Raw genomic sequence first — 17,262 nt, forward strand, 5'->3', positions numbered from 1 at the left:
ATACGTGAGTATGAATAAATAATATTTTTTATATTCTTTCATATGTCGCCATAAAGCTGTGGTCATGAATAGTGGGTCACGATTCTAAAAGGTTTGGGAACCCCTGCTCTATGCTGTGTTGTTGCTTTCATCAGTAATATTAATTATACTAGTTAGCATAACAACTGTAATTACCTTATTTTCATTTGTTCATTATTATAAAGGTTGTTTTGTAATGTTAGCTTAGAATTTGTATTTAGGACTAACCTAGATATTTCAAGTTGGCCAAACTTTGTGAGATATTATTGGGATTATGGCTTAAAATGTTTTTAAGTATAATTAAAAAAGTATATTTAATTATGTATGCTGATGATATGCATATAGTTTACTTTGACTGGAAGTTATTATTATTATTTTTTTAATTACAAATTCAAGTTTTTAGATTGAAAAATAACTATTCATAAATTTATTTTCTTTAACACACACTGGACACTACCGTGATTGGCATATGTTTATTAAGGTGCCAAGTTTCAGTTAGTAACTTAATTAACATACGTGACTTCATATTACAAATCTTTAATATTCATATGAAGCACCTGCACCTTTGCTGTTTGATGATATAAGTTTCTTCATGAACGTGTTCATGTTATTCTTGAAAGATTCCAAAGAGTAAGCCTATCAGTTACATGACAACCTCTCCAGACATGAAGAAGCTTTCTGGTGACCTCACCACAGGCACTACCTAACAGTTTAATATCAAGTCATTTCTATACACATTGTAAAAATTATAACTTTTTTTTTCTTAGCTATTTCTTAATTTTGCAGTGGTATATCCCGAAAGCTTATAATATGGGTTTTGATACCTGTGTTGGGCACAGCACAGATTGTCCTCTGTGTAGCTTTGTGCTTAACTACAAACAATCTTACCCATTTCCTATATATCTAAGTATATTATAATTCTGTTTGACAATCATAAAATGCATTTTATTTATATTTTATTCATTTATGTAGAGATTGAAATCCATGTCATGTTTTTTAGCCACTGGCAAGTGTATGTCAGTTATTGTGATAATTGAATTTCATAATGTAAACTGAGAACTATATATATATATATATATAAAAACACTAACTTGTTGTATTTGAATGTTATTTTAAACTATAGGAATCTCATTGAAAGGTGTGTGAGAACGAGGTGCAGCAAATTAGCAGAAAAGTCTTATTGAATGAATTTGTTAGTGTGGTTGTTCTTGCAGCCAGCTTTCTTTCTTTTTACAACTAGTCTGAATACTCATAATCATGTTTATCATTAACTGGGTAAAACATAGTGCATCTTGATGACCACTGGCTAAAACCTAGAACCCACTGGTTTTTTTACAGCTGACCACTGTTAATTTTGAGCCCTATCTTATTGACAGAAAGTGAATTTTAGAAATGTTGTATACTTTCTGTTTTATAACTTATGAAAGGTTAGAACCCACTGCTTAATAGCATGAATTTTCAAGTAATATAAATTTACTCTCACTGTTTAGTTTTCAATTATCAAGGACCAATTTCCCAAATATGTTTGTTTTTGATATTAAATTAAAACCTTTTAAACATGCAACACTACTAGTACAATGAGTTTGAAAACACTGAAAAACATTTTATAATTATTCAGTACTCTTTTTTTTTTTTGTTCTTGTTATTACTGTATATGCTGTAACCAAACATCTTAGTGTGGTGAAATAAAATTCAGTGTTTTGTACATAGTTTGTAAGATTTCTGTATTTAGTTGAAGCTTTATTTATGCCAGTTTGATTTTAGAAAAATTGCATAAACAAATGGTGAAGAAAAATGTTCAGTGAATTAGTTGTTTTTAAGATAACTCTTTGGACAGATTAAGGCCCCTTTTAAATATGTCATAATGCCTTTAGACTTAAGCAAGGGGTTGAATTTATAAACTTTTAACTGTTCCAGGATCTTTTAAATGTATCTTAGCAATTCAGTTGTCTCAATAGGTATCATTAGTATATTTATCCCAATTTAAGGACTTGTACATATATATTCTAAATTATTAATTTTATTAGTCAAAAACAAATAAAAAATAGCTCTTAAAAATTTTAATTTTTTAAGCATGTCTTTGGGAACGAAAATATAATTATTAAATAAGGACACATCTATGCACTGGTTAATCAAAACACTTCATAATATAAAAACAGGTATCTGTATAATAGATTAATGTGACATTTGAATGTGATTAATACGTGCTGTAATACATTGTACTTGTACCTCTTCAGCACTTCAGATTATTGTTCATATCTAGGCAATATTGTGTTTTGTAGTTTGATACTCCAGCATGTTACTTTCATATCTTCTGTTTAATTGTAGAAGCTCTTGAGATGGAGAAAGATATGCTTTATTGTTTCACTATAAACCTACTGTAAGAAAGTTCTTTCGTGTAATATGTTAACGAAACAAATCCATCATTACCTTTCGGCTAATTTAAAATTTTGCTGGATATCCGTAATATCTGCATGTGTGTTACAATATGACTGTATTACAAAAGTTATTAAATATTCTACACTGTAAGCTCTTTTGACTAATATATATGTCACGATTTTTGTCTTTGAAGATTTTTTCTTTTAATTAAACTCTGCTGTTTTATGAAACCTTGTTATATCTGCATGTGTTACAATATGACTGTATTACAAAAGTTATTAAATATTCTACACTGTAAGCTCTTTTGACTAATATATATGTCACGATTTTTGTCTTTGAAGATTTTTTCTTTTAATTAAACTCTCCTGTTTTATGAAACCGTGTTATATCTGCATGTGTTACAATATGACTGTATTACAAAAGTTGTTAAATATTCTACACTGTAAGCTCTTTTGACTAATATATGTGTCACAATTTTTGTCTTTGAAGATTTTTTCTTTTAATTAAACTAAAACCTTTTTTCTTCACATAGATAAAAGAGGTACACAAAAGAAGCGTTCACGGCGTTTTCTAGGTAAAAACTGGCAAGCAAGGATTAGTAGTGGTTTCGAAAAACTTGTTGCTTTAGCTTCAATGCCAAATCATCCTCCCAAGAAGGTCTTAGACAAACACAAAACAGACAACCAGTGTCCAGTTCGAAAGATGGAGTATCAGACTAGTTCTCCCAGTAAAACAGGAATGAAACCTCTACGAGAGATTGGATCCAGAAAATGGGTTATAGACAGTATAAAGCATGGACAGTCGTCATCAAATGGACAGGAAAATTCAGTATCCATTAAATTCAAGGCTGTCCATCCAATAGGCTCTGGAAATTCACCTAATTTAAGAGATCATAATACAGATACTTCACAGAGTGAATCTATTCAAACAAGTGGATCGGATTCTTCGGAACAGCTACACACCAGAAGGGGACCAAGAACTCCCCCAGACACTCCTCCAAGCACACCATCAGTTTCTCCTGAACTACCTCCAACTTCTGATGTTACCTCCATGACAGTTTCCCATTCCTCTACCTTGAATAACAAGATCAGTCCTGAATGTAAGTTGAACTCAGGCTGTTTTATGAAACCAGAGAAAAGCAGGTGTAGTCCTGAGATTTGGCTCTCTAGGAACAACTTTCAAGATGGGAACATTTGTGAATTACCTTTTCATACAGTTAGAAGTTCTTTTAATGATGCTCATGGAGGACACAGTTTGGGATCCAAAAGGAATAAACATGAAAAGCGTAGCTTTGCTTATGAAAAAATTCCAAAGAAAAAGAGACATAGAGAATTTACTGATTTCTCTACTAAAAAAGAAAAAACTGATACAGAATGTACTAGTACTGCAAGCAGTTCCAATACCCATTCTTCATCTTCACACCCCGTTTTATCCATCGGAAGTTTTCCTATGATTTCTGTAGAGAATTCTCTTTCTCCAGGGATTCTGTTTCCACAGAGTTACATGTTTTACCCTTCTGTTACAGCTCCGCAGCAATCATCAGCTCTTCATCCTCATTCCTCATCTTATGCGGGGCATAGTCAGCAATCTCTTACTATTAGTTTTGGCTCTACACAACAGACTGTGGTTTGTCCACAGATGACTGTAGCAACAATTCCAACACAAGGAACAAAATATCCAGTGTTTCCTTTGCTTTTTGATTTGTCTGTTCCACCTCCAAGCTTTAATATGCCTCCTCCATCTGTCATGGTTCCTCAGGTTTCTCCCAATCCCACTGAGTACTCCTTTCCTCTCAGAGAAGCTTTTCCATATCACACCATGGTCAGCACTGCTCATTTTCCTCAGGTGGGACTTCCTCCACCACCACCAGTTCATCCAGGCTGTGCACAGATCTCTGAACCTCCCTTGTTTTCTAACCAACACCAACAACTTGCCTCTCATCTACACAGCACTGAACTTAAGTGGATTTGATTTTATAAAATTTTTGTTGTACTTGAGAATCTGAAATTTGAACTAGCTACTAAAATGTTCCCACTGCAATACATTTTGGCATGAGATATGTTAATGTCAGATCTGGTCTTACAGTGAATGAAAAGTGCAGTACGTGTTTCCTGGTATTGTTCAAAGTTTTCTTAAACCCCCTTAGTGCCCAAAAGAAATACTTCAATTTCTTTTAATAAGTCATGAGATATATCTGTGCATATAACTTTTGGAAAGCTGTTTTACTTTATAAATGAGAATAGTAAATGTATAATCCAAAAAGAAATTTTATTAATAAATATATTTTGCAGTTGTAATTCTAATAGAGTTAAATTGTTTGATTGATGTTCCATGCCTTTGTATAACATTAATTATTAGGAATAATAAGTAGCAATTGATTTTTGTACTTCCTGTGAGGTTTTCTGTACGAGTTATATACATTCAGAGTATATATATTCACTTGTAAAATCATTATTAAGAGAGGTCAATGAAAAACAATCATGCTGGTTTATTTTTAATTTTCTAATTTGAAAATGTGAAGCATAATATACCAAGTAGAAGGATGTTTAACTGTAGTGACACTACAATACTAACAGTCATTAATCAATAAATATGGTTTATTTTTGACATCTTTAAGAAGATGCCAGATTTTACCACAATATTTTAAATGGGTTTAGAAAAAGAAAACTTTGGGAGCTCATGAGAGATAAGGAAAACTGTATGTATTGTTACTTGGGTAGTGAGTTAAATCTAAAAAATAAAGACAATCTGAAATAAACATTTGTTCTTATGTATGATTTTAATTATCGCTTCTCAGTGTCTTGAAACATACTTTTAGTAATGCAGATAATAAGTGCTTACATGTTACTTGCTTTTTAAAAGAAAAATAAGAAAATCACTGGGTTATAAAAACATTTTTCCTTCCAATTTTTTGTGTCCTTCTAATAGTAGTTTTCAGAAAATACCAGTTTGTGATGTTTGTATTGAAGATTATAATACAAAATGTTTGTGAAATGTATGTATGTATGATATCACAGGATGATATGGTAAAGTCGTTGGACATTACTTAACAAAATAAGTGATGAGTAAGAAAAATATCAGAGTTTTATATTTGAAACAACAAATCCTTTCCTAAAATGAAATTCCAAATTAAACTACTTTAAGAAGTTCAGATAACTAAAATTTTGAGAGAAAGTAATGATAAAACTTGACTAGGTGTTTTGTAAGAAATGAATATGTATATATGATACATATTCACACAGTGCTTTGTAACTTGGTGCAGATATTTTAAAAATGAGGAAAATATGATTAAGAATAATGTATTTCTACAATTTCACGAGTCACATCATCAATGTTTCTGTGGCAAATAAATGGATTATGTTTTGTCTAGCTAAGTTGAAAGTGAAGCAGAGTTTTTTAAAGTTAGTGAAGGTTGACTGAATAAAATACTAGTTTTATGCAGATTTTGGGAACTTTCCAGACACATTAATAAAAACTTGTAATAACTCAAGTAACATTGTGTAATTTTAGTGTTATAGTGATGTAATTTATGAGGTAACTGTTTTTATTTTCATGTTTAAATGCAGTTCATAGTGAGACAAATTCTCTGTTGGGAAGTAATTAGAAGTACTTGAAAAACAGGCATTGAATACATTTTAGTAGTGTTAATACTAAATTTGCTTATTTTCGTAGATACCACTGAACAAACTGGTAAGAAAGTCTTCCTGGAAATGGTGTAGGAGGTAATGCTAGGATAATTGTTCTTATTGGTATATTTGTTCACATGAGGAATAGATTTGGGTTGAGTGTCATGATATTGTGATAAAGCACATCAGTTATCTGGTTTGTTTATCAAACCATCAGTGAAACTAGATCAGATTTTTGTTATACTGTTTCTTAAATGTACAGCTTATAGTTTAAGGTATGTAATTACTCAGAAGTTTTTGGTTGGTGTAGTATATTTATAACTTAATGTTTTCTGGACTTTTTTCAACTTTATTACTGAGATGTGACATTTGACAAGTACACACTAAAACATTCGTATTACATCATCATAGGAGTCAAGTTTTCTTAAAGCATTGTATTAAATAATGTCTTCATATTTTCCCTGAATTTTTGTAGTGTGGTTCATAGGCTTGGTATTAATGCATTGTTATTACATTGAGTGAGACCAGTATCCTTAGTTATTGTAAGAATTACAGCTTATAGATTTAAATCTTGGTTTTTCATTGTTACATTGAGTCAAACAAGTATCGTTATGACCGTAGGGTTTTGTAGACTAGCTCCTAATGCTTCATTGTTACATGATTTAAACCATTATCTTTAGTTCAAATTCGATGACGAGGAACCCACTTTGAGACTAATAATGATGACAAAACTTTGTCGAAACGTTGTACATTTGCTGTTATATTAAAGTTTTTCTTCATTACCCATTCAATCCGTCTCCAGCCATTATTATCTTTAGTTGTTGTAGAAAATACGAGTTAGATCAGTATTTGTAACAATTAAAGGAAAAATGTTCTGTAGTCTTGAATGGTCCATTGTTACAATAGGTCAGGTCAGTATTTGTAATTAGTGAATGAAATATAGTTTGTGGTCTGATTCATACTACTTCATTGTTACATTGGATTAGACCAGTATCTTTAGATATTGTAAACACGAGTCTCACTTCTTCATTGTTACATTGAGTCAGTCCACTGTTTGTAACAATTAAATGAATTATGGTCTCAAGACTAATGCACCATTGTTATAATAGGTAAGATCAGTATTGGTAACTAGTGAATGAAATATGGTTGTCAGACTCGGTACGTCATTGTTACATTTAGTGAGGCCAGTGTGGCTTGTAGACTTTTTGATACAACATTGTATTGTTGGACAGCAAATTACTTTAGAAGTTCAAGAAGAAGATAAGAGTGTCTGTTTTGTCTGTTCATAGATAATCTTTCTAGACTGTTGAATAAGATACAGTTGTGGCAAACTTTATTGATATCTGGGGTATAGTAATGGTTCACTAGCAACAGTATTGTTTTGTCTTGTTAAGAAATTTTGGTGTATAGCCTATAATTAGTGCAATAATTTGGGTTCCATGTTTGGTGTACACTTCTAGGAAAAAGAATGTATGAACATGTATATGGAAACGTTGTGGTAACCTTACAATTTTGGAGGTTAAAAAAAATGTATGTTTTTACATTTTACTTATTCATTATGATAATAGTCTTTTTATCATCCTGGTGACCAGGCATTAAACTGTAAAAGATTGTTTGTTTGTGAAACTTTTATACTTAACATAAAGAGTTGTTATCAAAACTGAACACCTAATTATAGTTTTTTTCTTGAGGGGTCTAGAGTGTATGTATGTATGTACTAGCAGTTCTGAAAGTACCTGTTAAACATTGTTGTTTTAAATTTAATTAGCTACTTAAAAGCTTTCCTCTTTTTGTTACATGTTCTACTTTAGAGTACAGTTATATTATCTGTTGTTTATTTTAAAATGAGTATGTGTGTTTTGGAGCAATAACCTGAAAGAAACAGAAGTATTTTTTACTTGTTGTTAGTCTGTATATGTATCTCATTTGTAGAAATAGCTATTATATTTAGTGTAAAGTGTTTGATTTTTTATTTACTGCATTGTTTTATATTGTACATTGTCTTGCACTTTTGTTAAAATTTGGTAGCTTGTCCTAAATGTACATGTATCTGTTCCTTTCACATGAAATAAATTATGTATTAAGAAGTATCTAAATTTTGCTTATTGCACTTAGAGATATTAACATATGTACTATCAAACACATTTTGAGCTAAAAGTTGTAAAATACTAGTAGAAAGTTACTATTTTGTAACTGATTTACATGCCATACATTTAGTATAGAACTAAAGAATAGATAATCAAAATTGTTCAATAAACTATATGATCTGACGAAGAGAGCTTTAACTATAAAAACTTGGCAATTGTTCAACTTATTCTTTTATTTCTAATAATACACAGCTCTGGATTCTAGCCGTTGATAACAAATATAATACATTCCAATACAATCTTATTTCTTGCTTTATTATTTTGTATGCAGGTTGGTCTTGCAATGGACTGTTTACAAATGTAATTATTCCAGAACTCCACTCCCTACATTGTGGGTGGTTTTAACACTTTACTAAAACCATTAGTATCCATCCTGATATCATTCCTCTTGGACATATCATTATCTTCTATGCTACCTACCCATCACTTTTTTCGTGTTTCAACAGGAATTCCAGTCTTTCAGATAACTTTCTTGTTTAGAACTTTTTTTATAGCTTACAAATATTTTTTCTTTGGCATTCAGTTTTAATTATTTATTAGCTATGTATGTTTAGTTTTTACAGCATTTTCTGAGACTGGTGGACAATATTTTTTTATCTTTGGAATTTTTTTTACCCAAATTATCTTCCATGTTTTATTTCATTCTCCAACACAAGACAGGACTTCTCAATCTGTCTCAGATGTACTTGTTTGGATGTTTGAAGGTAATTTCTTGATACAAGGTTAGACTTTCATTTTCAGATCATGTGTCTGTGGATGTTTTCAGAAGTAATTCTGCTATATTGGTTCTTCCACATGTTGTTCATGTACCTGATTTTTCTTGGTGTTTAGTCTATTTCAGTGTAGCTCTATATATATATATATTCTCATGACCTATTTTTACTGAACTTTATTTCTCTATTCTGAACTTGCCTGGTAATGGAAGATTCTTTAGATTGGGAAAAACCTGTAGTGTTGGAGGTTTTTTCTTTTTCTGGAGGCTTTCAACTATCTATATCTTCTGGATTTTTGGGGATGTTTTTATTTCTTACTGAAGTTTATGGAGCTTAGTCCATGCCTTTTGTCTCCACTTCCTTTTAAGTGTCTCTTGGGAAAAGATAAAGTTGCTTTGTAAATTACTCATTTGATTTATAATATTCTTATAACATTTTTAATTTCTCTGTTAGTTGTATGTAGCAATTATGGTAATACTGTTGCTCTTCTGCTCCAGTTTTTGAATCTGATGATTCTATGGTGGTGGACTTTTTACCTAGATTGAATTTGCTGTACCTTTAATAAGAGATTTACTTGCAAACTGGACAGATGCACTTTTCCCTCAACAACTAGACAAAAAATGTTGGCTTCAGATGATTTCCTCGTTCTTGTTGGTGTGCCTGGATATCTGTGATATTTTACTCAGAATAATTCCAAACTCCTTTAGAATGTGTGTTATCTTTTGTCATTGTTGATGAGTAGCTGTGATTCCTGGATGCTGGTTGAGGTGTTCTACCTTAGTGTACTTTTTGTAGCCTAAGGATTAATCCATAACAAGATCCAGGATGCTTCAATATTATAAAAGTGTAATTAAATGCTATTAAACCAACTTCAAATAGAACCACACCTATGAATAAACCAAGGTGTTTATATATATATATAAGAATATACCTGTCCTGTGAGAAAGGTTAATGTAGTATAGACACAATAATTTTTCTGAGCACAAAAAACATTAAATACAAAAACACAAACAGTGCCTTTATTTTCCATATGACATTCTGGCCAACATATTGATCAGAAATTAACAAGACTTTGTAAAAGAAAAGACTATTTAAAAATAAAAATCGTCAAATGTTGTTCAATCAAAAGCCTGCCTAATTTCAACACCCCCAAGGTCACTTCCTGACGTCTTGTGTCCGTAAGGGAATTTGAAGTTCTGTGGTCACACAGGCATTATTGAACAGTTTTCCTATAATAATACAAAGTGAGACTGAACTTGACTCTTGAAAGTGTTGAAACTAGTGTTTCAAGTCTTCTATTTGTTCCATTTAGTGTTATTTTGTCACCAATGTTTTAATTATTATGTCAGCTGTATCTTTCGTCAATTCGTATAAAAATACCATCAAGTCTTCAGAGTTCTGATGTTACAGAGCAACTCTTGAGTCTACACCAGAAAAAGCTGTCACAAATAAGTTTCCCACAATGAGTGACTCTTTGCATCATCCACACTGCAGGATTACTTCCAGTAGTCCCTTACATTTTTTCTAAATTGTCAATTCTTTAGAAACTATTTCACAGGGGTGATGTGATATTCCTAAAAGTGTATATTAGGAAGAAAACATATTTTCTTAAATTATGAAAGAAATGTAAAAAAACATATTTGGAAAAACTTGTTTCAAATTTATCAATCTTTTTTTGCTCATTTGAGTATGAATGGCCATGTCCAACATTTTTGTTCAGGAGGTAAAACAAACTTTAAAGACAAAGATCTAATTCGTTTTTCAATTGCTTAGCTTAGTCATGTATTTGGTCTTCGAGTCCTATTCATGACCAAACTTAAGTGTCACCAAAGGTAAAATAGTACTTCATTGCGTCTTTTTCAGACTTGGTTAATTAACGTTAAGTGTTTACATTAGTTACACACAAAAACAAAATTTGTCTAATTAAATTTTAAAGCATTTAGAGTAGGAAATCAGTAAATTTTCCCAAGATATTAGTCAATCCAAGTTTGTAGAATTTTATGCAAAGCTGCTAGAAGGCTATTTGCACAAGCTGTCCTTAATTTTGAAGTGATAGATTAAATAGAGGGCATCTAGACAACAACACCCATTGCCAACTTGTGGGCTAATCTAATCAAATAGTGGCATTTGACAGTCACTCTTATAATACAACCATAGCTCCAAAAGTGCAGAGCACATTTTGTCATTACTATTTAATTTTTTACTTCATGCTTGATAACTTGTTAAATAAAATTAATGTAATGCAATATTTTTTCAAAGCTTTTCATTAGAATAGTTGCTGAATTTCTTTCTTTTTTTTTTATGAGACTCTTTCCCAGCTAATATGATAATTATATTTTCTATTTTTGTCTAATGGATCCAAAACTCTTCAGCAATAATTTATCAGGTTTAAGTAAGCTGTATTGTGTTTTACATGTTGTTGTTTTTCTATTCAAAGTAAGTCCAAGAAATGGAGCAACCTTACAACAACTAGTTTAGTGAACCTTTTTTAACCCTCCTTTTGCAGATTCTATCTATGATAACTGCCTAAATTGTCAAAGCATATAACACATAAACATGCTAGGTGAAGAAAGGTGTGACACAGATGAACAATCCTTTCCACATCAAGAGTTTACATAAAAAAAAAAAGTATTTCATTTGATTCAGAAGCCTAATGATTTATTTAGATCTATAGAGAAACAATGTGCTTCAGAGAATTTTTGCAATAAAATCGAAATTTTTTTATGGACATTTGTAATTTTGGATAAAATGTTTTTCCAATACTTCATGCCATAAAAAAAAATCTGAAACAAGAAGTAAGCCATTATTAATATTTTAGCTTCAGCTTATTTCTAACAATCTAAACTGCTGACTATGGATTTGTGGGTCCATCATTCATGTCCCATCACTATAAAAAAATTTACAGGCATCACACTTTGAGGTCATGGGTGTATTAAAAGATGAGAGTCAAATCCCAGTATTCAGTCAGGCAATAGTTGGTGGTGAGTGCTGTGCTGTTGACTAGGTGCTTTCATTCTATTCTGTCAATTCAAAATTAAGGATGACTAATACAGATAGCACTTGGGTAACTTTGTGAGAATATCAAAAAAAAATAAACTGCTGACAACTGAAGATAAGATAATGATTGTGCGAGTTTATGTTGTTAAAAAGTTTCTTACTAAGTAACAATAGCTAATCCTATGACTCAGTTAGTAGAGAATTTGCATGCAGAAAGTTTCAGGTTTGATTCCAAACCCAAGAGTTTACTAAGTTAGTTTTCAATAATGTAACATCATCATACAATGCAACATCTTGGTTTGGAAAGGCCAGAAGTTGTTTCAGCAAGTATTTATTTAGACTGAAACGTGACATGCTGTATTCAGTAAGAAATTCAACAGTGTAATATGCTTGTATATCTTCTTAATTTGATTTTCTGATTTGTTACCATGATATTATTAATTTTTACTGTTACAAGATCATATTGACGTTTAAAAGATGGTGATCTATAATGTAGTTTTTATTCAACAGAAAAACTCTTATCTAAAGAATTACCAATTCAGATCTTAATAAATCAATAGCATAAATATGTATATAAATCAGAGGATGAAAGTGTGAAATCAAATACTAAAAATGGAAAGTGCCCTGCACAAATTAAAAATGTCTGAACCCTTTCAGGAATTGCATAAAAAACTGTTTTCTAAGACCTAACCCTCTACAAGGATTTTAAGTTTATCATCATTGTGAAGGTTTGGTATTTTTACAGAGGTGCAGTCAGTTCAAAGTAGGTTTCAAAAAGAGGGTAAAAGATTATATATCAACTTTTCTACAATATATTCCTCATATTAAATACTTTATACTATTTACCTACATTTAATATTATTCTTTATGCTATTTATTTATTATTAACTCATCTTCTTTTACTCATTTTTGTAATATACCTGCACATTTATTTCCTGTTTTTTCTTTCACTATCTTCTACATACACCCATTTACTTCCTGCTTGATTTTGATCCTCTTCAATCCTTTCATATTCTCTCTATAAAGAGAACTACAGAGTAATGTAGGTTGAAATATCCACTGAATAATGTATTAGTATTTCAAACCTAAATGGCATATTATATGACATATGGGCTGAAAGGATCAGATCAGCAACCCCAAAGTTCAGACATAACTATTCCTATTTTAAAGTCATTGATTACAGGCAGAACAAACAGTCAGTAGCACCCACCAACTAACTACATTGCTACTCTTAATATGATAATGAGATTAGCTGTTACAGTTATGATGCTCCCATGGTTGCAAGTGAGGAGTGTTTCAATGGCATATTGCATCTCAAATCTTGGACTTTCAACACTATAATCTGGCATGCTAAGCCTCGGACAATAATTTAATATACTGATGCAAAATGTGTAGAAATGTTTTTAATATTTGCTTCTAACCAGCATTTTTAGTAGAACATTAAATTATGTGTTAAGAAACAGGTAATACATTATGGTAGAAACTTCTGAAAACTAAGCTACAATCAATTAGGTAATTTTAGAAGTATCCCAATTTCACGATTTGCTAAATCGGGTAGGAAGAAGAAGAATGGGTAATTTAGAATTACCTCACTTAATTGTGCTCTAAAAATGTGGAAACATGTTTTGTAACTTAATTCAACAAAGTACAAAAATAACTATACTCTTACTTAGAGTACCGTGACATCACATATAAAGTATGATAATAAAGAATACCACAAAAATTAACTTTGTTTTATGCTTCAAAATCGATGAAAACAAAATAATCATCTGTATCTCAAAAACAAACTATTTTAAGAAGAGAAGTTTGGTAAGTAGACATACAAGTACATCTTGAGAGTTAGTTAATCAGATTTTAGGGTAATGTAAAATTACATGTTTGCAGTCTGTGATTAGTTGTGTGGAAAATATTTATTCATATTATTTTAAAAGAAGTTCCTGATAACTACGAAAATTCATTATTTATATTGTTTTGTCTTAAATGCAAAAACTTCTAAAATTATTTATAAAAATAGCATGTTCTTACAGTTTCAACAGTTCTTATTTTTAAAAGGGGTTTCTAGTGTGTACATACTTATATGGAGTAGATGTTTCATTCTTTCATACACAGATTTGATTAAGTGCTGGTTTAGTTGTAAACAGAACAGTCGAGTACAGGTCTACAGCTAGGCAATTCAGTTTGTTTTATTTACTTAAACCTTGTGTAAATGATAAGCAGTTTCAAAGATTCCCATCGTAGGTTTGTCATTAGCAAAGTCCAAGCCAAGATACTGTTTGTTGTCTTGATAAAACATCCTGCTCAGAAAGATTAGAAACTGCCAATTATTAGGAGAAAAAAATAAAGATACAGATATGGTTTTAAGGAGTGACTGTTTGAAAGTGATACTTACTTGTACCTGAATCTTTAACAATTTATAAATATGGTGGTTTTGAATCCATAAGTAGTAATACAGCAGCAGACAACTCCTAAAAAATTTCCTTTTATAAAACTTCTAGATATTTTTGGTTTTTCCTTCTTGAAATTCGTAATTCTATAAAGAACCTTTACAAAATATTAGTTATGAACATAGGCAAAACATTTATTTTTCATTTCGATTATTCTATTTCTGTAGTACTCCTGAAATCTAGTTTGTAACAAGTATCTCAGCTTCTTTTTTGCAATATGTATAAAGATTACAAATGAACATTTTATGAGAATGGTAAGTTTTCCACATTCAGTGAATCTTTTCACACTTCCACCTGAAATTTAGCAGCTTGCATATTGTGTCTTAGTAACTGTGCAACATTTGTCAAGGTGTTAACGTTGAAGTACACACTTTTTCTTGTATCATAAATTTATGTCTAAATTACTGCTTTGTCTTGTTTTAATTTTTTGTATTTCAACCATATAACTAATATTGCAATCTGTTCTTAATTGTAATACAGCCACATGCCCCCTCCCCAAAGGAACATCTCAGAAAGTTCCCACAATATCTCAAATGAATGATATTTTCTTTAGTGTTTGTCTTTATGCTGCATCACAGGACAAAAGGCTTAAATAAAACTTTATTCAACTGTTAATTTAATAATACAAATGACCATGTTAGTTATGAAATTAATGTGTTCTGAAACAATAATAACATCATATTAAAGAACAGAATATCCATGTAGCTGTCCACTACTTGATACTCAACTTATGTTGTCTTGTGAACTTATTAGTTTGGCTGTTAGGGGTTGTTCCTATGTTAACATGAATTAATGGACCTTATAATCTTATTGAGGCTTGAGATGAGTAAGTGGAAAATGTGGGATATAAATGAGACGTAAGAATGACAGCATGAAAAACTAAGTAGAGACCATAGTAACTCCCTTATTACATTTGTTTTTATTTACCACCTTACATTTTTTTCCTCTTTTTTTAACATTTTGTTCTTTTATTTTGGATAGAATACTTATTAATTAATTAGTGATGAAAGAAAAAGTTATGTTCTAACTCATCAAGAAATGACAATATTTCTTTGAGGATATAATTTTCTATCATTAAGTTCATCCGAGTAAAATTCAGAGAGTGATATTGGAGACTAACCTTACACCACAGTGGCTATTTGCAAATGTCTGCATTAATTCACTATCTAACAGGAAGTTAAACTTTGAAGATAAAAAAAAAGTGTTGCAACACCAGTAAAAATAAGTTGTTATAATGTTTTGACTAAAATAAAACTTTCAAGTTGAAAAAATTGCATCAAAACAATGATTAAAATAAAATAAATTACAATATTTCAAGCAATCTTTGTCAGGTCTGAGCTGAACAAACTTGTAATTATTTTTTTCACTACCGTAATAATCTCTACCCTCCAAGTACCTCTTATGTAGCTGATCAATAGGATTTAAAGTACCTATCACATGAAAACATTAAAGATAAAATTAACGGATGTACTTTCATGGTTATGGATGAGCTTTAAAACAGTAACTACAATCTTGATTTGTACCCTTTAAACTGATAATGTTGTCACAGCAGGAAAGTACATCCATATGAACAGGATAGATAGTAGTTACTGTTCTTAAGCTCATCCATAACCCTGTCTTTTTTCATACTTAACAGTGAGAATAGTAAGACTATGGGACACAAATATAAATTTTGGTAAGGTAGGAGTCATCTTCAGCTAAGATAGCAGTGTGAAAATGATCATATAGTGTGTTATGTTTGTAAGTCATATGTATTACGAGAAACCACAAAACATTAAAGTACATCCATATGAACAGGATAGATATATGCTGTGACAACATTATCAGTTTAAAGAGTACAAATCAAGATATGATGCATCAACACTATCAATTCCCTGTACAATCTTAAACACCTCAATCAGATCCCTCCTAACTCTTCTTTTTCAAAAGAAAACAATTTGAGAGATTTCAGCCTCTCCTCATATGACGACCCCTTCATCCCAAGCACCATTCTCTGAACTCTTTCCAACAACTCATTGTCTTTCCTAAGGTAAGGAGCCCAAGACTGAACACAGTATTCAAAATGTGGCCTATACAATGAAATTATAACCTTTCTACACTTGTATTCAATATTTCTGTAGAAACAACATAAACCCTATTATGCTTCCAATTTTATTGAAATAAATTACCATAACTCTTAGTATCTTTCAAGAAAGAGTGGTATTTTCTTTGTGCAATATTAGGTAGTACCAAGGAGATACCAGTCATATCATTCAGATTAGTATTTGTATATAGGTAAATCATCTCTGGTGAAACATTTTTTAAAGTAGTTTTCACTGCACGTATTCATTCAGAGAAGTGCTACTTGGTTTGCCATTATTTATGTTACCAACACATTATTTCTGTTTACCTTATTAAAATAAACATAGTTTATGTGATTATGAAAGTCAAGTGTTTATTTAAAATTTTTAAAAATCAGCAGATAGTGGACTTTTTAGACTTATAACAATAATAAAGTGGTCATTTGATTCTTTCCACCCACCTGTCACCTTCGCTATGCATTTTGTAGTATCATTTGATGTATAGATGTACATGTCAACAGAGGAACATTTTTAATGGTGACAGACTTACTGATCAGTGCCACATGGGCAAGCTGGTTTTTAATGTGTATTTTTATTGTCTCTTCTTTCAGTCATGTGGGTTGGCTGATGGGCAAGCAGGTTCTTAATGTGTATTTCTTTTGTATCTTCATTCAGTCATGTGGGTTGGCTGATGGGCAAGCAGGTTTTTAATGTATTTATTTTTCATTTCTATTCGTTCAGTCATGTGGGTCGGCTGATGGACAAGTTGGTTATTAATGTGTTTATTTTTATTTCTATTCGTTCAGTCGTGGGTTGGCTGATGGACAAGTTGGTTATTAATGTGTTTATTTTTATTTCTATTCGTTCAGTCGTGGGTT

At 31.1% G+C, this 17,262-nt stretch overlaps 1 protein-coding gene across 1 annotated transcript in view; it reads left to right on the forward strand.

Annotated features, from left to right (window-relative positions):
• LOC106472231 overlaps positions 1-8,113 on the forward strand; it is a 47,563-nt gene extending 39,450 nt beyond the window's left edge. The window contains exon 14 of the mRNA XM_013932860.2: positions 2,930-8,113. Coding sequence (XP_013788314.1) covers positions 2,930-4,368 — 1,439 coding nt within the window. The 3' untranslated portion in view covers positions 4,369-8,113. The remainder of the gene's footprint in view (positions 1-2,929) is intronic.
• The last annotated feature ends 9,149 nt before the right edge of the window (positions 8,114-17,262 follow it).

This window comes from Limulus polyphemus, unplaced genomic scaffold (genome assembly GCF_000517525.1).
Source record: "Limulus polyphemus unplaced genomic scaffold, Limulus_polyphemus-2.1.2 Scaffold5176, whole genome shotgun sequence".
Taxonomy (NCBI): domain Eukaryota; kingdom Metazoa; phylum Arthropoda; class Merostomata; order Xiphosura; family Limulidae; genus Limulus; species Limulus polyphemus.